This window comes from Ixodes scapularis, unplaced genomic scaffold (assembly GCF_016920785.2).
Source record: "Ixodes scapularis isolate PalLabHiFi unplaced genomic scaffold, ASM1692078v2 PGA_scaffold4__175_contigs__length_147842914, whole genome shotgun sequence".
Lineage (NCBI taxonomy): Eukaryota > Metazoa > Arthropoda > Arachnida > Ixodida > Ixodidae > Ixodes > Ixodes scapularis.
Window position 1 is genome coordinate 118050079 of NW_024609879.1, and position 27170 is coordinate 118077248.

Below are 27170 nucleotides of genomic sequence, written 5' to 3' on the forward strand. Positions count from 1 at the left end.
TTGAAAATGTGAGGTTTATTCTTTCTCTCTCTCTCTCTCTCTCGTGTATTTATTTCATTCAGACTTCCCCACGGTGTCTGAATGAGGTAAACACATGTCAGGTGATGTTCCACTTCTGTGCCTTCATCACGTCTAGCCCTGAAAATGCCATTAAATATAATTTTTTTTCCTATTTCTGAGCCTCACTGATAAGTTTCGCTCTACCTTCTGCCGTTTAAGCGAATTATTTATTGCAAAGCACGATCCGGGTATTGTGTCTTTATGTATTAAGTATTACTCACTGATTCTCTACACATAGCCTCAACAAGATTTCCTCTGAAGTTCTAAATAAGTGAGAAATTACTACGAAAAAATATTTTACCCTCATGATTTAACTTTTTTTTATCAAATCAAAGCTGAGTGTATGAAAATAATTTTATACTTATTTGTTTCCTTCTACGACCACAACCCGGTCACTCTCAACACTGACGCTACAATATTAAAAAAATAAATCCCAAAATAATGATATGTATTTTCCTCCGATGTAGAAGATCTGAAGTATTGCAGAGCCTTCGCCGCAGGAGTATGCGGTGCCAGGCTCAAAGGAATGGTGTATGTCCTGACCGCCGAAGACCTTCCTTCGTACGGCTGAAAATCGTGCTCCGTGACGCGGAGATGAGCCTCGTGTGCCTCGACTCCCATAAACGTTCCTTTAGCAGTGTATAGGTACGTATCGTTTCCTATATCCTTTAGACGGGAATCTTGGAGAAAGTGGAGCTTGTAAAACCAAGGGATGGAACCGTCCGTGTACTTCACAGCGAAGTCTCCGGTTACGGTGACGGTCGATGTCCAAGGAACTTCCTGCGTAAAACAAAAAGAATGCCAACACCAAAATTTCATTCACTAATCGCAAGAAACAATTTGTTGACTAATAAACGGTCAACAATCTGAAGGCATTACAAGATCAACGTATTTTCCTACTGATTCTACAAAATAAAAAGAAAACGATTGCAACATTGCCGCAATAACGCAGAGAGCAAGTCGTCTGCTTTCTGCGCAGGAGTTGCGGTGACATCAGAAAGACGCCGAGCTCCAATTGGCGTCGACTGAAGGATAGTGCGTAGAATTCAAAAGAAGCTGCCTTGAGGTCTACACGCCATCTTTCATTCAGAACCAATCAGAACTCGGCGTTCTGGCGTCTGCACAACCCGAGTATAAGAAGCAGACGGACTTGCGCTCCGCATAAGTAGGACAATAAAGCCTTGAGCCATAAAACAATGTACCATTGACGTACAATGGCGTTCACAATTACCAATCAATCGAATAATTATTTAGCCAATCACGCACAGTGAATTAGTCGTCGCAAACAAATGCGACGAGCTCCGTGACCATGCATTTTTAGAACCATTGGATTGGCTCCGGTCGGATTCTAGCATTGGCTCCGGTCGGACTTAATGTGTGTCAAACGGAGTATGAACGAACAGCTCCAAACGCACAAGGTACAGGTGTTCGTAATTTATTTACGTGTTCTATCATCGGTTAAGTTAATGAAGCGCACTTAATGCGTCGCGACTTTGCATTTTTAGTCTGTATGTTCGGCCACAGCTTTTGACTGTGATATTCCATAAAACAAACAAAAAACAATCTCCCTTGTCCTGACGACCTCCTGTTCAGTTAGGCATGTTGATAATTGATATACTACCTAGGTCAACATACCCGAACTACGAAATCAACTGCATTGCTCAAGCGAATCACGATACCTGTGATGGCCATCTCAACAACGAAATTCATCCGGGCTTAACGTACCTGCACGGCGTCTGTGATGATCCAGTCAATCTTGACAGACTTCATTGGAGGCACGGTGACGACCTGATTTACCGAGAATGTCTCCGTGTCAGAGACTTCTTCACGGTATCCCCCTTTCAGGTCTAAGCTTATTTTGTGCTCGGTTTCAATGTTCACAATTTTCCAAATACTGGCACTGGCTTTTACGGAGCCGGAATAACTGAAACCAGCTTCAACGTGCCAGCTGGCAGTCTTCTTGTGCTCGGTCTTTCTTTCAAGGGTGGTCGTCTGGGACGAAGACGCCTGCCCATTGTGGACCCACTGAGTATATACCACGTTTGGTCGCTTTGCTGAGCTCTTCGTTGCGCCGTACACCACAGGTCCCGCTGACGCAGTCACCCTGTTGATGGAGAAGAGCTTGTTAATTGTTTGTTTTACTGGCAACGTGCATCGCGACAAGATACATGGGTCCAAGGCGTTTGGAAAGAAGGAGGTTTACTGCTTTGCAATTATCACCAGGGCGGTTTCATTTAAAATGAACAACCTTGTCGGGGTGGATATTTCGATTTTTGCTCTTATATATATATATATATATATATATATATATATATATATATATATATATATATATATATATATATATATAAAGAACACAGTGCCACTGTAAAAACGTCGACGGACGTCAGGCCCCTTTCTTATTTTTATTTTCTTATTTTTAGTTCTTTCTTTTATTTTATTTTCTAAGCTCTTGTGTTTAACTTTGACTTTTATTCCATCCTTCTTTAAGTTTTTTTTCTCCGCGTAACTAGTGTTATTGTGTCTAGTCTTGATTATACTTGTGAACTAATACAACTTTTTTTCAGCACTTCACTTTTTTCTCTTGTGTGACTTGTTTGGCCATTAAATTAGATTTTTTCAATCATCCGATGGCTGCTGTGTCGGCGCACCTTATTTTTGCCTATATATATATATATATATATATATGTGTGTGATGTGTATATGTGTGTGTGTGTGTTATATCCTCGCTAGCGTAGGGAACAAAACAACTTCTCACAAGCTTTCAGAAGAAACGGCTTTGCATAAAAAACACTTTTCAAGTGGAGCAAGGTAGAAAGCTATGTATTTTCACTGCGGGATGTTTGTACCCAGTGCTGTCGGTTTTTAAAAATAGGCAAAAGCGTAAACACCCACTATCCTTTCGGTCGTAAATGTATAACACATGGCCCATAGATTTTATTTCAATTTAAATTGCGTTGCTATATTTTACGCCAGATATGAAAAATTACAAAATTAAAATTTTTGACGTTTTTGGTAACATACTACAGTCTGGGACAAGCTGAGAGTTCAGGGTGAGGGAAAGGAAAGCTGGGAAGGAGGAAGCAGATGGATTTCTGGAGAAAATCCTTATCTGAATTTATTATTACGCGATAATTTATATAAACTTTTAGATTTCTTAAAAATATATTATTAGCCATTATTTGAGCCCGCTATATTTAAAATAGGCAATTCTTTACATCTCTTGTTTTACTTTTTTGTACTATTTCTAATTATGTTAAATTTCTATGAAACTAAGAAACTTTTCTCTTTATTTCTTGTGTTCTCTGTAGAAGCCCTCAGAAGCAGACAGATGCACCCGAATAGGCAAAAGCGCAGTTTCGCAAGTCGGCTTTCCTGCAGCAGTTCTTTGCCTGAAAATATAAGGGTAGCGGCTAGAAAATGTTTGGGAGGTGAAAGGGTGACCGAATGTGGCGCTGAAGGGGTTGGAAGAGAAAGGGGTATGCTGACGTGCCCCCATTAGAAAGAAATGCCTCGCCGTTCCGACCGCATTACTCCTCTCTCCTTGTTTTTTTTTTTCGTTTGGGGGCGGGAGATGCGCATTTAGTTTAGAACATTTTATTTAGTCAAGCTGCATATTTTTTTCCTCATCTCCGTTAATACTTTTAATATATATATATATATATATATATATATATATATTTATTTATATACTTATCTCTGACATTGTCTTTACTTATTTCCATGTTGTAGGCTGTATTGACAATCAGCCCAGGAAACCCAGGTTTTGCACAAAGAAAAAGAAAATGGTAGGAGACAAAATGGTGAGTTGGGCCAGTTGGTTCACAATGGGAAAAGACAAGCGCCGAAAGACTAGGACAAGGTAAGAAGACGACGACACAAGGCGCACTCGAAACTGAAGTTTTATTTATGGAAAAACATAGTCTTATATACACTTTTAACAAACACCCACATCACTTTCCACGTGCCCACTCTTTATCCAAGAATATACGCTCTTTTTCTGACAGAGTCACTGAATGCCCGCTTATGCACTTACCTGCACCCTTCCTTATTGCATACGCCTCATGAATTTCCCTTGTAATCTTTTTGCGGTATCGCCCCAGGATTGCCACATCATTGAAAACTGGTGTGCACTCACATCGGTTGCAATGCACAGCCAGGTGCCCCGAAGGTGACTGTTTTAAGGAAGCAGCATGATCTCTTGCGCGATCATTTACACAACGCCCAGTTTGGCCTACGTAAGACCTACCGCAAGAAAGCGGAATCTCATACACAACACCGGTGTGACACTCCACAAACTTATTCTGGTGTTTTTTCTTACACTCGTCACTCTTCCCTTCGGGATGATTGATTTTCCTGCATAATGCAGAAAGCTTTTTAGGGGCTGAAAAAAACGACAGGAACGTCGTAACGTTCCGCCACCTTTTTTAAGTTATGAGACACTGCGTGAATCTAAGGGACTACAGCGATTCTTATTTTTCGGCGTTCAAGAACGTTCCTTTCCGCACCCCTAAATTTCTTTTTGAGGGCCTCCGCAGCTTCAACAGTGAATCTGAGCGGAAAACCCGCACTTGCGAGCCGATCTACCTGTAGAAGGAAACTCCTTCCCATTTCCTCAGGACAGGATTTGTTCAGAGCGGCTCCGAGGCGCGAAGAGGCATTACCTCTTTTCACTAACTTGTAGTGGGCAGAATTAAAAGGGAGTACAGCTTTCTTGGAGCGAGGCTCGTAAGCCCAGCACACAAGGTCATCTAAGAATTTTAGTTTTAAATCCGAAAATTGTAACGAGCCCTCCGTGGTCCTCTCATGAGCCCTCCGTGGTCCACTCCAAGTTAGTGAAAAGAGGTACTGCCTCTTCGTGCTTCGGAGCCGCTCTGAACAAATCCTGTCCTGAGGAAATGGGAAGGAGTTTCCGTCTACAGGTAGATCGGCTCGCAATTGCGGGTTTTCCGCTGAGATCCATTGTTGAAGCTGCAGAGGGCCTCAAAAAGAAATTTAGGGGTGCAGAAAGAAACGTTCTTGAACGCCAAAAAATAAGAACCGCTGTAATCCCTTACATTCACGCAGTGTCTCATAACTTAAAAAAGGTGGCGGAACGTTACGACGTTCCTGTCATTTTTTCAGCCCCTAAAAAGCTCTCTGCGTTATGCAGGAAAATCAATCACCCCGAAGGGAAGAGTGACGAGTGTAAGAAAAAACACCAGAATAAGTTTGTGGAGCGTCACACCGGTGTTATGTATGACATTCCGCTTTCTTGCGGTAGGTCTTACGTAGGCCAAACTGGGCGTTGTGTAAATGATCGCGCAAGAGATCATGCTGCTTCCTTAAAACAGTCACCTTCGGGGCACCTGGTTGTGCATTGCAACCGATGTGAGTGCACACCAGTTTTCAATGATATGGCGATCCTGGGGCGATACAGCAAAAAGATTACGAGGGAAATTCATGAGGCGTATGCGATAAAGGGTGCAGATAAGTGCATAAGCGAGCCTTCAGTGACTCTGTCAGAAAAAGAGCGTCTATTCCTGGATAAAGAGTGGGCACGTGGAAAGTGATGTGGGTGTTTTTTAAAAGTGTATATAAGACTATGTTTTTCCATAAATAAGACTTCAGTTGCGAGTGCGCCTTGTGTCGTCGTCTTCTTACCTTGTCCTAGTCTTTCGGCACTTGTCTTTTCCCATTATGAACCAACTGGCCAACTCACCATTTTGTTGCAATTCATTTCTTCTGCAACGGGCTCTTTTTTATGTTCCCCTAACTCTTTCCAGTCCACTGTCACGCTCGTTAACTTAATCGCTACTTCCTGCGGCCGTGCAAGAGTGTACGCGTATGCCATTCGCACTGGATACTCGCCACCAGAAGTGCTGGGGATCTTCAATGGCTGTCCGCCTTTCCCTGGCCATGCTAAACGAATGTGCAAGATCATCAGGTCAGAGACTTGGAAACAAGTTGAAAGGTTCCGGGACTGCCTCAAGGTGCTGTGCTACAGAGGGTGTCAAGATCGTACAGCAGCTGAGAGAAGCTACGCCACCCACCTTCGGAATGCCAAAGATGTGACTGAGTTCCTGTGGAAACGAAAACTGTCCTGGCTTCCCAGAAAGCGACCGACCAGAAGGGAGAAGCAAGGTGGGGTTACCTTCCTTGGGGGAGCCTCTCTCCCGTGCAACTTCAAGGCTACGCTTGACAAAGGGCCCAAGTTCGCCGCGGAGCCTAGACTGCCACCACCGGAAAAGCTTTCCCTGGTCCGAAGTTTGGCTGACAAGGTGCTGTCCCAAGACAGGGAGCGCTGCATCGCTGACGGAGTGGATGTGCTTTGCCAAACGGCTGGTCTACGCGCAAGAATCCCGAAGCTGACATCGATCGTTGACCACTTCAGAATTAACAATCTGAAGCTGCTCACGTCTGACAAGGAGGGGGCTTTGTTGTCCTTTCGCAGGAGCTATACTGGGAAAAGGCCGAGCATGCTGTCCTTAAGAACTTCAAGCACGTACAGCCAGGATCCCTGAACAAAGTGAAGGTGAGGGCAAAAGAATTGTGCGGCGAACTGTCCCTCTCCGCCTTGGAGAGGAAGGTGAATTCCTGCAAGAAACTTGCCATGGACCTGTTTTTTACGGCAAAAACCAACAAGCCAGATGTACCTTTTAGAGCAATCGTTACTGAAAGAGATACGTGGCAGATCCAGGTATGTTCCTTTCTCCGCACCCACCTATCAAGCCTAAAACTGCAGGGTGAATTTTTGGTCCGAAATTCAGAAGAAGTGATTGAATTTTCGAAAGAAGGGTGTAGAGGGAAGTGCGACGCTTTTTCAGTTGATATTGAGGATCTCTTTTATTCAATTCCGCATGCCGTCCTCTTTAACACTGTTAGAAGTTGCATCGAGAGCAGCGGTGAAACAGCCTTTCGTAGCACTTGCAGGATAAGTGTAGAAGGTTTCGTTGAACTCTTATCTTTTTTATCTTGACCACACCTATGTCTCCTTTGGTGGAGAGATGTTTTTTGCAAAAACGGGGTATCTGCATCGGTTCGCGGGTTGCGCCTATTCTGTGCGACAATTTTTTGGCACACTGCGACCGCGCTATTCTTGAGAAGCTCGGAGGTGATAGCCTTTTTAAAATATACAGGTATGTTGATTATCTGGTCATCGCCCTTCCAGGGAACAATCTCACCGATAACAAGGTGGCTGGCGTAATCGGCACGTTCCCGTCCTGCTCTCATGGATTAAAATTCCCTCATGAGAGGACCACGGAGGGCTCGTTACAATTTTGGGATTTAAAACTAAAATTCTTAGATGACCATGTGTGCTGGGCTTACAAGCCTCGCTCCAAGAAAGCTGTACTCCCTTTTAATTCTGCCCACTCCAAGTTAGTGAAAAGAGGTATTGCCTCTTCGTGCCTCGGAGCCGCTCTGAACAAATCCTGTCCTGAGGAAATGGGAAGGAGTTTCCGTTTACAGGTAGATCGGCTCGCAATTGCGGGTTTTCCGCTCAGATCCATTGTTGAAGCTGCAGATGGCCTCAAAAATAAATTTAGGGGTGCGGAAAGAAACGTTCTTGAACGCCAAAGAATAAGAACCGCTGTAATCCCTTAGATTCACGCAGTGTCTCGTAACTTAAAAAAAGGTGGCGGAACGTTACGACGTTCCTGTCGTTTTTTCAGCCCCTAAAAAGCTTTCTGCGTTATGCAGGAAAATCAATCATCCCGAAGGGAAGAGTGACGAGTGTAAGAAAAAACACCAGAATAGGTTTGTGGAGTGTCACACCGGTGTTGTGTATGACATTCCGCTTTCTTGCGGTAGGTCTTACGTAGGGCAAACTGGGCGTTCTGTAAATGATCGCGCAAGAGAGCATGCTGCTTCCTTAAAACAGTCACCTTCGGGGCACCTGGCTGTGCATTGCAATCGATGTGAGTGCACACCAGTTTTCAATGATGTGGCAATCCTGGGGCGATACAGCAAAAAGATTACAAGGGAAATTCATGAGGCCTATGCAATAAGGAAGGGTGCAGATAAGTGCATAAGCTAGCCTTCAATGACTCTGTCAGAAAAAGAGCGTCTATTCTTGGATGAAGAGTGGGCACGTGGAAGGTGATGTGGGTGTTTTTTAAAAGTGGATATAAGACTATGTTTTTCCACCAATAAAACTTCAGTTTCGAGTGCGCCTTGTGTCGTCGTCTTCTTACCTTGTCCTAGTCTTTCGGCGCTTGTCTTTTCCCATGGTAAGAGAGTTCTGAGAGAGACCATGTCTATTTCTGGCGACTGTGTAAGTACACCGTCCTTGGAATGGGATTGTGATATAAAGCGTTTCTTTGTCTTATGGTCTTGTTTTTCGGGTTTTCCAAGGACAGTTAGGGTTGTGCTTGAGTTTCCAGTTACCGCATGTGGCTGGTTAGGTCCAAATGAAGTAGCCAAGGTGGGCAGTTGGTGTGAGAGGAGGGGAGGGGACAACATATATCATACGGATCTCACTGAGTGTCCGGCTTTCAATGACCTGGTGGCGGCGAGGTGTTTCTTTTTAGGCTGGTGAGGGTCGTGACTTATGTATAAGAGCGTTCGTTATTCAAATAAATTGTACGCTGTTTTTGAGACTTATTGCGGTTTTGACGGTTTTTTTATCGTTTCGTGTCGCCAATTATTATGAAAGTTCTTTACCGGTTCGCCTTTGTATTTAGCTTTCCTTATCTACATGTTTAGCTTTGGCTCCCCAAAGAGTGCACCTACTTGATCTGAACGGAATCTAAAAAAACATAAGACGATATCTGCAACCGGAAGTCTTGATGTTGCAGCTTGGGATGCCGCAAACTTTTTTGGAACCGAAGTTTCGATGTTCGAATCAAGTGGTTCAAAAGATTAAAAAGGTTTCGATATTTCGAACTTTCTATACTAAAAATTCGACGTAAGTCGAATTTTCGAACTTGTTCAACTTGCTAAATTAAGAAGTTCGACGCTTTTCGAAATTTCGAACTTCGCACGTTCAGAAATGCAGTGTTTACCGAACCTTCGAACTTATAACGCTAAAAAATTCGAGACTTTTCGAACTTTCGATTTGTTACACTGCAAAATTCGATGCTTGTCGAAGTTTCGAACTTAATAGAGCAAAAACTTCGATGATTTTCGAACTTTCGCATTTCTCTAGCTCTTAAAAGTTCGATGCTTTTCGAACTTTCGACCTTCCTACGCTAAGGAATTCGAAAATTTTGGAACTTTGGAATCGTGAAAAGTCAAAAGGTCGACGAACTACGAACTCCTAGGGTAAAAGTTCTAAGTTCGTCGAACCTCGAATGGCCGGCTGATGGTTTCATTTAAATTTAAGCAGTTAGGTACATTCGTAATTTTTTCCTTGAATTTTTACATACGGTACCGGGTACTACTTTGCGAAAGAAAATGCCGTTTATTTCAATGTTCTGGCGTGCTTAGTTTTAAAGAAAACAATTCCCGAAGGAGCGAGGAAGGACGACGGGTGTTTCACGATTGTCCTTTGTGCCATATTTGAAGCCCACTTTAGCCGAAGCTATTTATGGTAGAGATGTTAAACTTTCTAATAATAATCTATGTATATCCTAGGTCAGTGTCGTCTTAAGATAAGATCATTGTAATTCATGATGAGTTTCGAAGAAATCTCCAAACATGTATGTTCGGACAATTATGCCGTAAACTTGGTAATTCGTTTCGTCTAAACTGTTTGATACATTTAAATTAACACCACAGACACTGCATATCATTACCATCTGCAGAACACAAAATAATGTATTTATTGTTTTTTCACGTTCAGCAATAAATTAACTCATAGGGGAAGATTTCTAATATTGTTCAAATCCAGCTAGTCATTAACAAAAAAAAAACGTTTTTAATGTTTTAAGACATTTCTTTTTTTTTTTTTTTAGCCTGTGCACATTTTGGTAGGAAAACTTGTTTTAAAGTTCTGAGCCTCTGAATATGCAAGAACGCAACATTCCCGACGGGTTCTTGATTGTTTTTTTTTCAGCTTTTTATTCTTGCATTTATTGTTACGCTTTTTTTCTTCCCATGACACAGTTATTTAGGTTTACAAGTCATAGTTTTGAACTTTCGAACCACTAACCATGTGAGAAGTAGTGCCTTTTGACAACGAGTTTCTAACAATGACCATCAACGCGATCTTTCATGCAGTGAAGACAATAGCTTTACATATGCATAAATAATTTCAGATTAAAGTAAGCTCTTCCACGCCCTTTTTCCCCGTATTGTTTTCTTTAACACTCCGAAATATCGAGGGTGGGGGGGGGGGGGGGGGGGGAACCCTGGAACGCCCCAACCCCCTTTTTTTTTTCCTCTTCCGACGCCACTGGTATGGTAGAACGCTACTCAACCTCGAGTTCTGTCGGCTTCTCTGCTTTTTGCTCGGCGTTTCCTCCGTCCCGGGAAATAAACCCCCAGAATAATTACAAACTATACCTCCTATATGCCAGCGTCACTCGGGCGGCGTCCGATCGGATTACTACCAACGTGAAAGAGGGTTCGGAGGTAGTCTGCCAGATCGCCTCAATGTTTTTCTGAGCCTCAACCTCCTGCCCGCCCCTGGCCGTTTTGAATTGGATGAGTATCGTAAACCAGTGCGTTCGTGTGATCACTACTGCGTGATGCACGTTAAAGACCCCCCCCCCCCCCCAACCCGGGCTGGCGGCTACAATTACTGATCTATGGTCACACGTCACTCTGCACTTGCAAATATTCCAGTACATTCGGGACACTCGTCGTCTCATTTAAGTGCCTGACCATTTTCGCGCAGTCTATCACAACCGAACTTATCGAAACCTGACTTCGTAAAAACCAGTGAGGCGTGAAAACGTTACTTGAAACTGAAACGGTGGAGGAACATGAAAAACGGACTTAGAACTTTGCGAACTCGGACTTGAAAGAGAGTGGAAGCCTTCGAACTTTTAGAACTTCATGTAGAAAAAAGTCGAAATCTTTGCATTTTTAGAACTTTATATCTATAAAAATTCGAAGCGTTCGAATTCTTTGATTTTTAGATTCGAAGAATTTTGAAATATTCGATTTTTCTAACTTCAGATTCAAAGAAAAATTGAAATATTTGATTTTTCGAACTTCAGATCTCAAGAAAATTCGAAATTTTCGAATTTCAAAGATAGAAAAGTTCGAAATCTTAATATTTCTGAAACCTCAAGTAAGAACATTGTAAGGTCTGGCGTCATTGTTTATCGCTTTCTCGGCGTGCTCTATGTGTTGCCGGGCGCCGCCACCTTCGTTTCGTGACTAATGCATCCCCGTAAAGAGATTGCCCTTTGCGGGAAGCTGGCCGGGGTGTCATGTTTCCTCTCCGTGCTCCGATGGATGGACGAGCAGCATTGCATTCCGGAGTGCCAAGGTTGTATGAGAGTTGCGCAAGACCTGACATCAGAACCGACGAATGGCAAAGCCTCTGAAGGAGTGATGTCAGTTTTGGCAAATAGCAAAGCGTCTGAAGAAATGATGTCAGTTTTGACGAATGGCGCTGGAGAAAAGTGATGTCAGTGTTCGGAGCTTTTTTCTATGTTCTTTCACTTGGGGGGATTGTAAGCAGCGCGTATGCGCTGGTATTTAAGCGTGGTCTTGACTGGAAAAGGGGTTCTTGTCTGGAGCTAGGTGGGCAGGCCTCACCTCGAGTAGCCGCGGAGAGGGTCCGCGGGGCGGCCAGAAAGTTCCCTTCCTGCTTCGTAAAAGTTGTTGTATCGTGATTCCCTGTATATAAAGTATACCTACCCCATACCAAACCTCATCGAGCCTTCTCGCTGATGACATCGGGAGAGTCCGTGGCGTATCGAGAAGAACAAAGAACCATCTACTGGCGCAGTCGACAGCACGAAGCACCACGGAGGAATCGACGACGGCAACAAGACGACAGGAAACCCTCGCAGGACGCCAAAGGCGGCGTTTCAGCAACGGACAAGAAAAGACAGATCATCGAGCTTCTTTCACTGGCCGTCCGCAGGAACGACACGAGGTCAAGACTGGGACAAGAAAGGCTACGAAGGAGAGATCTGCGGCGTTTCCGGAACGAAGGGGACGCCCAGCAGTAACCGTCGACGCACAGACAAGGAGCGACCGCTGGCAGGCCACCGGAAAGAAAACATCGATCCGACACGCGATCACGCACCGCCACTGTTGTGCCTCAGAGACCAAGAATTGGGCGCGGAGTGCACCATCAGACTTCTGCAGCGAGGACGTCGGCTTCAGGCGACGAGCGACCAGGCGCACACACAAACATCCGAATGAGTCCCTTGGTTCACATTCCTCTGTTATGTGTTGTGTTGCTCGAGCCGGCCCAAATATATGAAGACCAGATTTCCGCACCTAAACGCGGATAAAACTCGGAGAGACATGAACGAGAGCGGGAAAGGCGGCGGGGATGGTAGTAACGTGCCAGACTCATCTCTCTCGGAAAAAGAGATGGAGTATAACCTGAAGCTAGCAGAAGAGCGCCGACGCGCTCTAGAACTTGAACTCGAGCTCGCTCGGGTTCGACTGAACACCGCGACGCAGAGGCGTGATGAGGCGAGCGAGGCGGAACCTTCGAGCGGCCAGATGGGACTCAGATATTACTCCAAGTTGCTAGCAGGTGCCTTTCCGAAATTCCTAACCGACGGCGAGGTGCCTATTTGGTTCGAGTCAGTGGAGAGCTCACTGGGAGCGTACGACGTTCCCAAGGCGCTGTGGGGGCAGATCGTCTTCCCGATGATCGCTGAGCGGGTTGCATACTTGTCGACGCGACTAACCCCTGCGGAACACAGGGATTACGATATACTCAAGGGAGTAGTTCTCGACGAGTTGAAGCTGTCAGCGGCCGAATACCAAAGGCGGTTTCTTGCCGCGACCAAGCGAAAGGGGGAGACCTGGAAAACGTTTGCAACTCGTCTACAGAGTTACATTAACTTCTATGTAGAGGTCCGCGGCGTCTCCTCCTTTAAGATTCTTCTCGAACTGCTAGTCGCCGACCAGTTGAAGTCGGGTTTAGCAGAAGAAGCCGCCAAATACGTTAAGCTGCGGGAGGGGGAAGAATGGTTAAAAGCAGACGAACTGGCTCGGCTGCTGCAGACGAGGAAGCGGCGGGCGAGGGCAGTGCGTGCGCGAAAATAAACCTCGCTAAAAGGGCAGAATCAAAAGGTACCAACCAAGGGGTAATACCGAGCGCATCAAAAACAACCGGGAGCGTTACAGCTCGGGCAGAGAAACCCGAGACGACCAGGCCGCCCTCCGTTGTTAAGAAAGCCTCTCGGCCGGGCGAATGCTTCCAGTGCGGAAGCACGAGCCACTACGTGGCTCAATGCGCGTTCGCTCGGGAAGCGAGGGGGGTAAAAAGTGACGAACGACCATGCGGAGAGGGATTAACGGCACGTATCGCAACTGAAAGCCGCAGCTTGGCACATCCAAAGCTTGGGAGCGTCAAAGTTAGCTGCCGAGGCAAGGTAATTGATGCAATTGTCGACACCGGAGCAGACATCACAGTAGTCCGTGAAAGCAGCGTGCCGGAGGAGCTGCTAAAGCCGCATGGGAGTATAGGACTCGTGTCCGCATTTGGCGAGAAGGTAGAAGCTAAGCTCGCCGTGGTACCACTCGCACTTTACCGCGGGCATCCTTGATTCACGATGTGGGTGACGCGACGCAGGTCGTGTGCGCTCTTACGGATCGGCTCACACACACTGACTGCCTGATCTCCGCGGAAACATGGGAACAGTTGCACACGCATAATGGGGGGGGATTACGAGGTTCACATACAAGCAGTGGGAAAACGGGGCCAGCAGGGAGAGCAGGGACAAGAACGGGAGAACCTGTTCGAGCCATCAAATTCCAACACGGTTTCAACCGATGTTCCCCCACCGCCTGATATCCCCGAAGAAGAGCGAGAGGAGCCGAATCTTGAGACTGAGGTGATGCAAACCAGTGACGCGCGAAAGTTCCGTAATGAACAGCGAGATGACGAGTCATTACGACGGGCTTGGCAAAACGCAAAAAGTGGCAAAGCGGGCATGTCAATAGTAGACGGATTGCTGTACTATAAAGATCAAGTACTTGGTCAGAAAGTGCTGCAGTTATTGCTACCCAAGTCGCGCCGCAGCACTGTACATCGCCTGGCCCATGAGTCCTACTGGGGCGGTCATCTCGGCTTCCGCAAAACAAAAGCGCGCATTAAGTACAGTTTTTACTGGCCAGGCATGGAGAAAGACATTCGCGACCATTGCAGCGGATGTCACAGTTGTCAGGTTCGATCAGACAGACGGCGGTCCGATAGAGTGCCGATAGCACCGCTCACGCGCCCGAAGTTCCCATTTCAGAAATTCAACATCGACGTGATCGGCCCTATCGACCCACCTTCAGCCAGAGGGCACCGCTATGCATTGTGTGTCATAGACTTGTGCACACGCTGGCCAGAGGTGGTTTGCCTAAAATCATTGTCAGCCAAGGCGACATGTGATGCGCTGCTGACCGTGTTCACGCAGGACAGGAGTACCAGAAGTAGTGTGTTCGGACTGCGGAACGAATTTCACAGCTGCACTTACTAGCGAGTTTCTCCCGAGACTGGGTTGCACCCCACGGTTCTCGACCCCTGACCACCCGGAAAGTAACGGGTCCGTGGAAAGGTGGAACCGTGTATTCAAAAATATGTTGTTTCACGTAATCGAGAGAGACGCCCGAGACTGGGATCGATTCGTCCCCTTCTTGCTGTGGGCCTACCGAGAGGTCCCCCACGACACAACGGGAGTGTCGCCTTTCCGGATGCTTTACGGTAGAGACCCGGTCGGGCCTCTCGCTATCCTCGGGAGAAGCTGGGCGGGTGATATTGAGATCCCAGCGGAGTTAGCGGACGCTCCCGCGGACTACTTAGAGAAATTGAAAACGCAACTAGAGCTCGCAGCTGACGCCGCGGAGCTCACCACAAGCAAGCAACAGGAGGCGTACGCGTCGCACTACAACAAACGCGCCATGTTAAAGGTGTTCAACGAGGGCGACGCGGTCCTCGTCTTTGACACAAACCGCGCAGGGAAAATGTACCCGAAGTGGCTGGGGCCGTGCACAGTAACGGAAAGGTATCGTGAGCACCCGTACTACGTGCAGACGCGCAATGGCCGCCGCATGCTAGTACACGCGAACAAACTGCGCCCCTACGTTTGCGAAGTTGCATCGGTGAGCGTTATGTTTCACGATGACTGTGACTTCGGGGAGGTAGAATACACTCCGCGAGCAGCCGAGCCTGGTCAGGCGCGTCCAATCCTCGGTCATGAAAAGACCGCGCACATCGATGAAGAAACAGCTGCCCGTATAGGTGCTGCGTTCGACCAGCACCACGCGCTCTTCTCGGGCCAGCCGGGTATCGCGCGAGTGGGGGAACACCGCGTGAAGCTCATCGAAGGCGCTAGCCCAAAGCGCGGCCGCCCCTATAGGATTCCTGACGCCTTAAAGGGGGAGGTTACTGAACAGATCAGAGAGCTGCTGGAGTTAGGTTTGATATACCGATGTGAAAGCGCGTTCGCACACCCGATCGTATGCGTGCCAAAGAAAGATGGGTCGGTGCGCTTGTGCATCGATTACCGCGCGCTTAATGCAGTGTCGGAAACAGATGCCTTCCCAATGGGACACCCACAGGAGCTCATCATGCGCGTGGGGGCGGCCGAGTTCATCACGCTCATAGACCTGCGACGCGGTTACTGGCAGGTGCCGTTGGCCGAGGATTCTCAGCTTTGTACGGCGTTCATCTCGCACTGTGGTCAGTTTGCATGGAGGGTGATGCCCTTCGGCCTCAAAAACGCGGCGGCGACTTTCCAGAGAAATATGAATCACGTACTGGCAGGTCACGAAGACTACGCGTGCGCCTATCTAGACGACATAGCTGTGTTCAGTACGTCGCTAGAACAACACGTTGAGCACCTACACAGGGTGTTCACAGCATTACAGGCGGCAGGCTTGCATGCAAACCTTGAAAAGTGTCAGGTGGCTAGGCCTTCTATTCGCTATCTGGAGCATATTGTAGGTTCTGGAAAGCATGGTCCAGATCCCGAGAAAGTGGCGGCCATTGAGGGACTCCAGGTGCCCCAGACAAAGAAAGAGCTGAGGAGCGCCCTCGGCCTCTGTGGCTATTACCGTACATACGTTCCTAACTTTGCAGAGATAGCTCGGCCGCTGACGCAGCTCACTGGGAAAGGGGTGCCTACTCAAATACCTTGGCCTCCTGAAGCCCACGAGGCATTTAAAGCCCTCAAGCAAGCCCTCTGCAAAGCCGTGTCGCTGGCTACCCCTGACCCGGGGAAGCCGTATGTGCTCCACACTGATGCGTCGATGGTGGCCGTCGGTGCCTGTTTAGCACAGATAGCCGCCGACGGCTCCGAAATTCCGATCGCCTTCGCAAGTCATCGGTTCACGCCAACGCAAACGCGGTGGGCCACGATCGAACGCGAAGCATTCGGGGTGATTCGGGGATTAAAGAAGTTTGAGACGTGGGTCTTCGGCACCCAGGTAACCGTCGTTACCGACCATAACCCGCTCTCGTACCTTACGAGCAGCGTGCCCCAGGGCGCTAAACTCACACGTTGGGCCTTAGCGCAACAGCGTTACAACGTGATAATCCGTCACCGCAAGGGCAGCACCCATACAAATGCGGATGCCCTATCTAGGCTCCCTAATGGTTGCTGGGAAGCACTGCCGGCTCGAGCACCATAGCAAGCAGGCGTGGAATGTGGCCTCCTGGACCACACGAAAAGTGCTGTGACTTTTGTGTGCCATACGAACTCCCGCGGAGTGAATGAACGTTTGTCTCGTGGACTCGTTGAGTGTTCAATGGTGTTTTCATACCACTATATTTCGCGTAACCCTTGAAGTGTGCATGACTTAATTTTGTGGTGTTGTAATGACGCCGGACCTCGTTTTGTGTTTGTAGTCCAATTAATCTTGGTTTAGATTAATGGATCTTGGAAGGGAGGTGTAAGGTCTGGCGTCATTGTTTATCGCTTTCTCGGCGTGCTCTATGTGTTGCCGGGCGCCGCCACCTTCGCATTCGTGACTAAGGCATCCCCGTAAAGAGATTGCCCTTTGCGGGAAGCTGGCCGGGGTGTCATGTTTCCTCTCCGTGCTCCGATGGATGGACGAGCAGCATTGCATTCCGGAGTGCCAAGGTTGTATGAGAGTTGCGCAAGACCTGACATCAGAACCGACGAATGGCAAAGCCTCTGAAGGAGTGATGTCAGTTTTGGCAAGTAGCAAAGCGTCTGAAGAAATGATGTCAGTTTTGACGAATGGCGCTGGAGAAAAGTGATGTCAGTGTTCGGAGCTTTTTTCTATGTTCTTTCACTTGGGGGGATTGTAAGCAGCGCGTATGCGCTGGTATTTAAGCGTGGTCTTGACTGGAAAAGGGGTTCTTGTCTGGAGCTAGGTGGGCAGGCCTCACCTCGAGTAGCCGCGGAGAGGGTCCGCGGGGCGGCCAGAAAGTTCCCTTCCTGCTTCGTAAAAGTTGTTGTATCGTGATTCCCTGTATATAAAGTATACCTACCCCATACCAAACCTCATCGAGCCTTCTCGCTGATGACATCGGGAGAGTCCGTGGCGTATCGAGAAGAACAAAGAACCATCTACTAACATATTCGAAATATTCGAACCCAAACTTTTAGAAACCGTGAAAGCTTCGAACTTTTAAAATCGTAAACTTCACAATATTAGAAAGTTGCGAATTTTTTCATTTCGAACCTCGGTCGGTACGAAAATGTCGAAATCTTTCGAATTCGAACCTCAGTTCGGTTCTAAAATATCGAAACCTTTCGACTTCGAGCCTAGGGTGGTTCGCGACATCCCTAGTTGCAGCTATCGTTCCCATCTCCAGCTCGATCATTTTACATTTGAAGTTGCTCGTGCACAGTCATATCAATGGTTCTCTTTCGTTGATTTGTTCGAATATTTACGATGCGACATGACACGCAGCTAAATTCAAATTAACATTTTCGGTCTGTGAAAAGGCTCCTCGACTTGGATTGGCTGTCCAAGTCTTCTCCTCTAAGAGCGCTGCTACGATGAGCAATACAAAAGTGCTGTGGCCAGAGTATCACGTCTTGATGAAAACCTTCTTTGTCTGTGCAAGTAAATTGAGCACAAGCTTGTGCCCAAGCGTTGTTTCCGGGCATATGCGCATGCACTTAAAGGAGCAAATTGCTGGCGGCGGACAAGGCACGATTCCATGAGCATATTTGCCGGCGAATAACAAAAAATTCAAAGAGTTAGAGCTGAAAAGCCAGTAAGACAAACAAAAAGTGGCATCTTATTGAAATGCTTTAATGAAATTAGCTGCTGCCTATTAAACAAAAGAAAACAACTGAGGCTTTTCAGCTGACTGTTCTTGCCTCGGGTGTGGTAAGCTGTGGCTTAATGTGCGTCAACATTTTGCCAAGCCGTTGATTCACAAGAAGAAATGCCAGATTCAGAATCTTCTATCGGCGTTAGGGCGCTACAGAATTAATTCCCAAAGCATGGAAATGCCTGCGGTAAAAATGGACGTAATGTTTGTTCGTGGAACTTGTAATATTTTTAGTGTGTTTGGAAGGTCATCGTCTAGGTATTAGGCTAGACACTTAATACTACACAACGAGACCTTTATTGTTATATTCGTAGCCCAAACATAAAAAATGATATGAAAGTCATTAGGAATTCTACGAAGAAAGTCTTTGTTTAATTATATATAAAATTACCTACTTGTAAGACATACCTGATGTTTCCGAAAGCCTGAACTGCGAGTACAACATCTTAATTACTCCGTATCAAATTAATAAAAATAAACTCGAAACAAACAGTATGCCCCTACGTGTACTGTATCAATTTTTGTATGTTTTTCTTTTTCTTTTTGTAGCAGCAAAGGTGTAGAGCAGACTTTTTTTCTAAAAAGGGTACTTCCATATAAACTCTCTATATCCCTCATCACCGCCAACCTCCACAGCCCAACCCTTCCGCCACGTGTCGTCGTTACCTACTTCTTTTGTCCCTGTCTTTCGGCGCTTCCTTCCAGTCATGAACAACCAACTAGCCCAACTTAACATTCCTTCCGACCCCCCTGCCATTCAGCATCTCAAGGTTAATAAGCTTTGCAGTAAATCCAACCTGAGCAAATACCCTTTTCTCGATTCGGATCCGTGTATGTGTCTTTAACCATTTGTATCGAAAATACAAGAATAAAAATTTGTAACACGGGCTTAAGACTGATCTACAAAGTATTTTTTAACCAGGGTAAAAATCCTCCTCACCACAGCTCCCACTTGCCCTCTTCCGCTGCTGTCTTGACGGCCGGCGCTTACATCAAGCTTATTTGAATGGTGAAAAGTTGCTATCTGTGGTACCATGTTGAGCAGTAAATCTCTTTGTTCTTCAGCGCAATGTTTATGAAAACCTTAAAATTGCATCATCGTCACATTTCTGCTAAATTTTTCACGTGGTGCATGTACACTTTAATATTTCAGAGGTAATTTACCGGCTGCTCGAACTTTTTGTTTTGTTTTGTTATCGACCATTTTTCGGTGTTTCTTTCTTATATTTTACAATAAAAATGTACAGCATCCTTAATGATACATTTTTATAGCATTGTACTTAGGTATTTAGAAAAAAAAAACAAGCATTTGTCAGCTACCAAAAATGTCTCAATTCAGACGATTCTGCGATATAGGTATATAACACACAAAAATATGCCTAAATCACTGATGCCGCTACGCTGACCCTCGACGAAATGCAGTAGAATTTATCCCCGATTTTGTGTGCGTTTAAGAGCCGTCAGATACATTAAGCCACACACGCGGCCGACTCAAGAGCCGTTCAACGTTCCGTGATTTTACGGTGGAAGCAGACGTGCAATACTGTGCACACATCACCGCCATTTGCTGAGAAGAGAATCGAACGAACGAACGGAGCGTTTGAGCCACGGGGCATCCGGAAGACTCAAGAGGGAAAGAGGGCGTTACCAGCGAACGAATGCAACCAAAGAACACTGCAGGAATCTCGGCGCGATGAAACTCATCCGTAACAGTACATTCCAGTTTGGACGAGTCGAGTCGAGACCACGACCATCCAAACAAAAGCGGGTTGTACGTAGCAGTGAACCAAAATATTTAAATACATACGCATCTATAAGGCTTGGTTCCACAGTAAGCGTACTACTTGGAATAGTTCACACGGTTTCATTGAAATTAAAAGTCGACTCAAGCTGGTCAGGAAAAGGATATAATTATTTTTCGATGCGCTATAAACAAAGTCGTTTATTATTAAGTTTATACAGCTATTTGGTAGACACGAAGGGTCATATCGCAATCACAACCTGATAAATGGCCGACACAACTAAGTCATGATTTTGTCTCATTTAATACAAAGCAGTTTATTGATTGGGACTGGGTGTTTGCTATTTGTGGCCTTTGAGCACAGTGGCAACAACAAAGCCATGCTAAGCATGACACAATGTGACATGCAGTACGGCCCTAAGAAAATCAATATTTTGATCCCGCAGAAAAATAAATCGACAAACAACCTGGCGTAGAAACAAATAACCAAGACCAAGCCAATCGGCTACGTAAGCATTCGGAAATACATTTTAACGACTCACGGTTGGCGCTCTTCACCGTATTCCTTGGCCTCGTGATGATCGCGATGAAAGTCCAACCAAAATACATCCCTTTTGATCTCCTTGGCCTCGCGTTCTACGAACCTCTCCACCACCTTCTCGAGATCAAAAGTATCTGGTTCCCCTGCTGTTAAGGGAAGCAAAAATTACACAGGGTTTAGTGATGCAATGAATAGACAGTCTAAACTAATATACACTCTTTTCAAGTCAAGTTGTTATTAAATGTTCAGCTTCCCGGCATTATTTGGTACATATAATTACAGGCACCGCCCAAAGATAAAAAAGTCATCAATATGAATTTTTCGCCACATACTTCGCCATGCAAAAACATTTCAACAATTTGAATTAATTCGTGATGACATATTAACGTTGTAGTAAAGACGTGTTGAAATATGTTAATTAAAACATAAGCCTAAATCAGACATATGCGCCTGAATGTGACCAGCTGAATTACCACACCTTGCTTTTTACAACCTTACGTTTTATTTATTTATTTATTTATTTGCGCAGACTTCAAACGCGGTGGCAGCAGTGTGCAAAAAAGCACCTTACCGCTTCCAGTCTTCAACGAGACCTAAAAGTTTGAACTATTTTCAAAGTACAGTCTACGAATTATTTATTTGAAACGGCCGCTTATAACACTGACGCAATCGTTTTAAGCTATGGGTAGAGGAAGAATGCGCCCAAAATCAGGAAGCATACACAAAACTGTAGTAGGCTAGGGTCATAAGCAGTCTTAGGGTGTTTCGCTTTTTCTTTTTTTAGCAAAATCTAACGGCCGTTTAACCTGAAACCAAGCCCATTTTATTTAAAATATTCTCACCGTTTGTGAATTTAGAGTTATGTAATAGGATATAACTAATAAATATACTTAACCACTCCAATTTTAGGAATCCATAAAAATATAAAATCTGTGAATGCAGGCAAAGGCAGCGAAGTACCTGAGACATAACCTACTAAATGCGATATCAATAAGAACGCTTTGAAACAATTTGATTCATTTTGGCCTATGAAACGTAAGTTGTGTGTGCTGTAGAAAGAAATAAAATATATTGAATATAAAGCGCTCAACATCTGTTGGACCTTCAGGTTCTGTTAACCCTTTTCGTGCCAATATCTTTCTTCATAAAAAATATAGATAAATATACCAGGTTTGTTTCAACAATATAAAAAAAACAATTTTCAAGAACATTGTTAATGTATATTGCTGGTAGTCCCATTGTGAGATGTTGTGCCTGAACAACTTTTAGTTTTTATTTTTTTGTTTATTATAAGAAGTTTTTGAAGCAGTTTCTGCTGGAGACTAGGCAAGCATACATGCTGCATTTTCTGCTGTACGTATTTCCGTCAGACAACAAAACAAAAAATAGCTCAAACCCTTTTAGGGAGTTTCCGGTTTTGTCTAGTACCCTCCATCCAGGCTGTGAAAAAACCAAGAACGCGTCGAAATTAGTTTTATATGCTCACACCAATCCGAGTGCCGCAACAGGTGGCGGCTCAAAAATAATTTAAACAAACAAGTATAGCACAGATATATAAAAAAGCTACGCAAAGATGTGTAAGCACGTCAACAGCCTGTCATTCACAAATGTTTTCCCACATCATTACGAGTGCACAAATAGCAATTGTGTTGATTGTGCACACTGGACATCATAATAAAACAACATGGTAAAGTCTCGAGCAAAATCTTCTGAAGATGCAGTGGCGCGAATTGCCAACGTTGCTTCCGAGCAACAACAGTTCATATTCCACGTGGGAGTTGGCCACACATGAAATATTACTATCTATGCTAATGCTCCACTGTCCTTATATTTTGAGGCGACTTTCAGATCAATTTTTATAAACGAACAATGGAAGATGTGATATTTGTAATCGTGTGCACATTGGTGGCGCCTTTAAATACATATATGACTGTCAACTGAAGCAAGACGTTTTGTAGGTTCGAAAGAAGACGCACGTCGCAATCTACGTTGCTGTGGCTGAAACACCATAAGTTGCTCGAGAGCTACAATGGGCATTTCTGTTTGAAAACAACATTTTGAAAGCGAAAAAAAAAAAAATATAGCTTGCATTGTTGCTCTTTGGTAAAATGGATATGAGAGGGTTAATTCCCGTTCTATCCCAAGCTCAATGGAAGGATGTTAAAGCTGAGAGTTTTGCTTACTCACCGGCTTGTTAATGGACCTGAAATCAAGGGATATGAATACATTTTGGTGTGCGCAACGTCTCTAGTCAGAATCACCACAGCAAGTTTCTTGATATTTAGCTTGAATGAAAAACCGCTCCTATGAATTCTTTTTGCACATGCGGAGCATAAGAACTTCGAATGAAATTTATTTAAACGCAATTTGTACCACTAGAGAATTTGCTCGGAATTCATGTCCCCGCGTTTCAGTCGGCTGGATGTGGTTCGCCGATTTTTTGGCTGCTTTTACTATGAACGTCCTTCAATTTTTTTTTTTTTTGGCAGGAGTATGCGAGGAGGGGCAGAAAAGTGACCAGTATAAATACCTGAAACTCGCGCCGTTCGTAGTCCCAGCTTCCGCCACTAAGAGTGCTTCGTTGCACACATTTCGAGACGCTTTGCTGACAGGCGTCGTTTGCTAAAGTGGTAGCGGCATGTTGTGATTTTTTTCTCAGGCGCTTCAAAGTCATTACTCGTGTTTTTACAATGTTTGATTTGAAGAAACAGCGTGCGGCCGTAAAATGCTGTTTTATTTTAGTGAAAACGACGGCGGAAGCTTTTGATATTCTTCAGATAGCTCACAAATAAAATGCTATGGAGCAATCTCAGGTCTACGACTAGATTTTTCGCTTCAACGCTTTTGAACTATTGATCGATGACCAACCTTGTTCAGGGCGAGCCTCAACTTCTTCAACTGTTGAAAACGCAAGACTTCAGAAATTTTTCACCCCGAGTTTTTTCCTCCTTGTAAAACTGTTAATCAGGTGTTTTATCTGGGAGTTTTGCGATGCATGCGCAGCTCAGAGAAGCATGAATGCACCAATTTCTGGGAAATGTGTGAGTGGTGGTTCTATCACGACAATACCCCGCACAGGCTGCCCCGACACTGTAACAATTTTTGAACAAAATTTTTATAAAGTACACCGCGTACCGCCCCCCCCCCCCCTTCCCCCCCCCCCACCCCCTCCCCCTGTTTACCGGACCTCGCCGCGGTTCACTTCTTTCTGTTGACTCGTTTAAAACAGTCTGGAAATGTAAAACGTTTTGTGAATATTGAAAGTTTTCTAAAGAAAAAACGGTTAAAGTACAGGCGAGCTGGTGGATATTTATCATGTTGGAACTTAATCCGAGACTGGCGTAGAAACAGAAACTTAAAAGCACAAGGGCCAGAGACAAGTGAAGAAAAGAACGTCTCGAAATTGAGACGTTCTCTTCTTCAATTGAGACGTTCTCTTCTTCACTTGTCTCTGTCCCTTCTACTTTTAACTTTCTGTTTCTACTCCAGTCTCGGGTTAAGTTCCAACATGGTAAAGTTTTCTAATCAGATATTGCGAAAGATAGAGAATGAATTTGAAGTGCTTGGATAAAAAAAATTACAACATGCCATTTTTTTTTTTTTTTTTGCAAATTCACAAGTTTTTGACCAGCAATCCTACCCTCGGGAAATGACTTTCCAGTGGGTTCCAAATCACTCGGACGTGTATCGGAATGAGGCAGCACACTCCTTAGCCCGTGACATATGACCATATTACCAGGACCCCCTGTGCTGGAGTGAGTTAGTATGACCCGCCGGAGAATCTAATTGCAGAACGGCTAAGCCCTGGGTTACTGACGCGAGCCTCGGAATCCTTTCATCCTCCGACCTATCCTGATCTAGGTTAGAAGGTACGCTATGTCGCTAAGCTCAAACCTCTTTTCTCCATACCCCCCCCCTGCTTTCCTATTACAGAGTACTCTTCGGGCGCCCCAATGGCTCCCCCTGCGGTGACTTTTCAAATACCCCTAACCTCTTGTTGGACTACTCCTCCACCTCCCCTCCCACTCCAATATTTTCGCCTCCTTTCCCCTCTGAGCAGCCCCCGGGGACACTGGTGGTGCGGCTCATTCCCCGGCGTCCCTATTTTTCCCCTTCTAGCGGGCTCTCATCACTCACGTCCTGACAACACTCAAGAGCCCCGAGTGACGATGACCATTATGCCCCCCTCTTAGCTCCGGACTGGACGTCCCTTTCACAATAAAGTTGGAACACAAACATACCGCTAGAACTTCGTCAAACAACGCCAGTCGGAAAAATTACTCGGAAGGGGTGCCGCTAATACTGTTAGCGGCGGAAGCTGGTATTACGATCTGCACTCTCTCCAGACATTCCTTCTGGTTACTTATGGGTCACTCCGTAAATGTTTTTTTTTTTTTTATAACTGAACCGTTGTAACTCAAAAACAAAAATCAGTGGAAATTTTTCACAAATTTTACGTTAATTGTTTGGGGTAATAAGCTTGTAACACCGAAAATAAGATAAGAACAGCTCATATTTTGCGATCCTACGTGTTTGAAATCAAAGTGTTTTCCGCCTTTCAGGATACCGATGAAGATCACCGGGAACAAGTTTATGTGGCATTGCAGTAAAGCCTAAACCAGTGCACTCGTGTTTTGTTATCTTCTTAGAGTTGCAGGATAGTCTATTAGACAGCTGGAAGGAACGGTAGTGTACTCAGAACCAAGTTGTCGAACTGTTCATCACTTCGGTTCGTAGGTGGTATTTTTGTTTTTGTTCCGCTTCGGTTTGGTTGAGTCATGCATTAAAAAAATATTTGTTGAGTTACCAGCCTCTAATCTAAAGATTGACCGGTTCACATTAATTTATACTTCTACCTAGAAGACTATTTTCCATGCATTTTCGGCAGCTTTTGCTCAGCACCTACTACTTTCAGTAGCAAGACAAAAAGTCGAGGTGTAATAGTTTCATGAAAAAGAGAAAACGCTTTAGAATATGAGATGTATCATATTTTGCTCAGTATATGTGAACTTTGCTGGATCATCGCTCACTCCACTCGCACTGTTACTGCAAGCGCTAGACCTGGTAACGTTTCTGTAATGCAGTGTATAAGATTTTACTCCCTCTAAGGTGATTTTTTTGGTAGCATACATCGGTATGTTTTGTTTTCAAAATTAGAGTGTTGGTTGAATAAATATGAAATATACATCAAAGGCGACAAGAAGTCAATTCACCTTATCACATTAGACTTCGTCCTGCAAACAACTATTTTAACTAAAATCATTAGGTCGCAACAGATCTCGTTTATCTGTTTGCAGCTGCTGCTTTTAGAAATAACGCTTGAATTACCTCAACATAACAAGAACAAATTCACTTTAGGGTAATGCAGATATTCGAACAAACCCCTTCACAATTAGAGAGCAAAATGTTTTATATATTGTGGAATTTAAATTTTTAATTATTATTTATCCTGTTTTTTTTGTTTGTTTTTTTTCTTTCATTGCCCTGAATTTACCAGTCTCGATTAGCCTCCCTGTCAGTCAAGCATTGAACATTTAAAAGTGACATTAAAAGCCTAATCACGCTGGAGAAATGCTTCTTTTAACTTGTTAGTCACGCGGTCACGAATCTATTCAAATTCGTTGCTACAAAATAATAGCGACTAAAAAAAAGGGCGTATTTTTTCAATGTTAAACGGGCCAAAACAGAGAGAAAAAAATCATCCTGGATAACAATGTCTGTTGCATTGATATTTCTGTCCTAGGTGTCGGTGGAAAGTGCAAGAAAGAAAGAAGCAGAAACAGCTAGTGACGAAATACCATGCGGAAAGAGGGGTGGAAAGGGCAGGAAAGCGCTCTCAGTGACCCAGAAAGTTCAGTGCAAAGGCTTTGTATCCGAGTGGTGCTAAAGGTAACTACGCGCAACGTCACGAAGAGGAAAGGGTGTGACGTAATCTGCTTCCATTCAAACCCTGGCTGAGGCACTACCCGAACTAAGAATACCGCCCACCGCATATTGCTACCACCCTCAAACGCGTTTGAGAGAATGACCAAATATGCAGTCAATTTTATTATATTGTCTATTACGTTCTTCTTCTCTTTCCTTGGGGATCATTGTTTAGTAGCGGCAAAATAAAACAAAGAATAGCTCATTCAACTCTTGTTTTCACGCAATGTTATATGAACGGCGCAACAGATATTACGCGGGGTCAAGATCACGGAGGGTTCCAGCATAAAACCTTACGTGATTTAGCTATCCTAACGCGGAAATTAGGTGCCACATAGGTGGCTGCTGAGACCCAAGTAGCAAGAAAGGCACACTCACCAGCACGAGCAGAAGTGCTACAGCGAGATGGAAGTAAAGGGACGAGGCCATGCTTGTACTCTAGAAATTTCTTCTCTGCACCGCGATACAATATGCGCTGGATACCACGTGTCATGCACGCGCTCGTCATCCAGGTACTGTACCTCTTGAATGAGGAACGATAAGAATGGCGTGATTCTCGCATTAGATAAAGAAGTGCACCATCAGTTGTCGTCTTCTGT

At 44.9% G+C, this 27170-nt stretch overlaps 1 protein-coding gene across 1 annotated transcript; it reads right to left on the reverse strand.

The window, feature by feature from the left end:
* LOC115318971 lies at window positions 1-27095 on the reverse strand. Its single transcript, XM_040212628.2, has 4 exons — window positions 26950-27095; window positions 20648-20792; window positions 1786-2164; window positions 1-840 (listed from the first exon to the last, which is right to left on the reverse strand). The coding sequence occupies exons 1-4, from the start codon at window positions 27077-27079 to the stop codon at window positions 436-438; spliced, it is 1059 nt and encodes a 352-aa protein (XP_040068562.1). The 5' UTR covers window positions 27080-27095; the 3' UTR covers window positions 1-435.
* Between the last annotated feature and the right edge of the window lie 75 nt (window positions 27096-27170).

Coding starts and splice junctions, on each gene's coding strand:
- LOC115318971 (XM_040212628.2), bottom strand. CDS start 27,079: ATGACGAGCGCGTGCATGACACGTGGTATCCAGCGCATATTGTATCGC. Junction 2,165..20,647: donor TACGGTGAAGAGCGCCAACC/GTGAGTCGTTAA, acceptor CTCCATCAACAG/GGTGACTGCGTCAGCGGGAC. Junction 841..1,785: donor TCATCACAGACGCCGTGCAG/GTACGTTAAGCC, acceptor TGTTTTACGCAG/GAAGTTCCTTGGACATCGAC.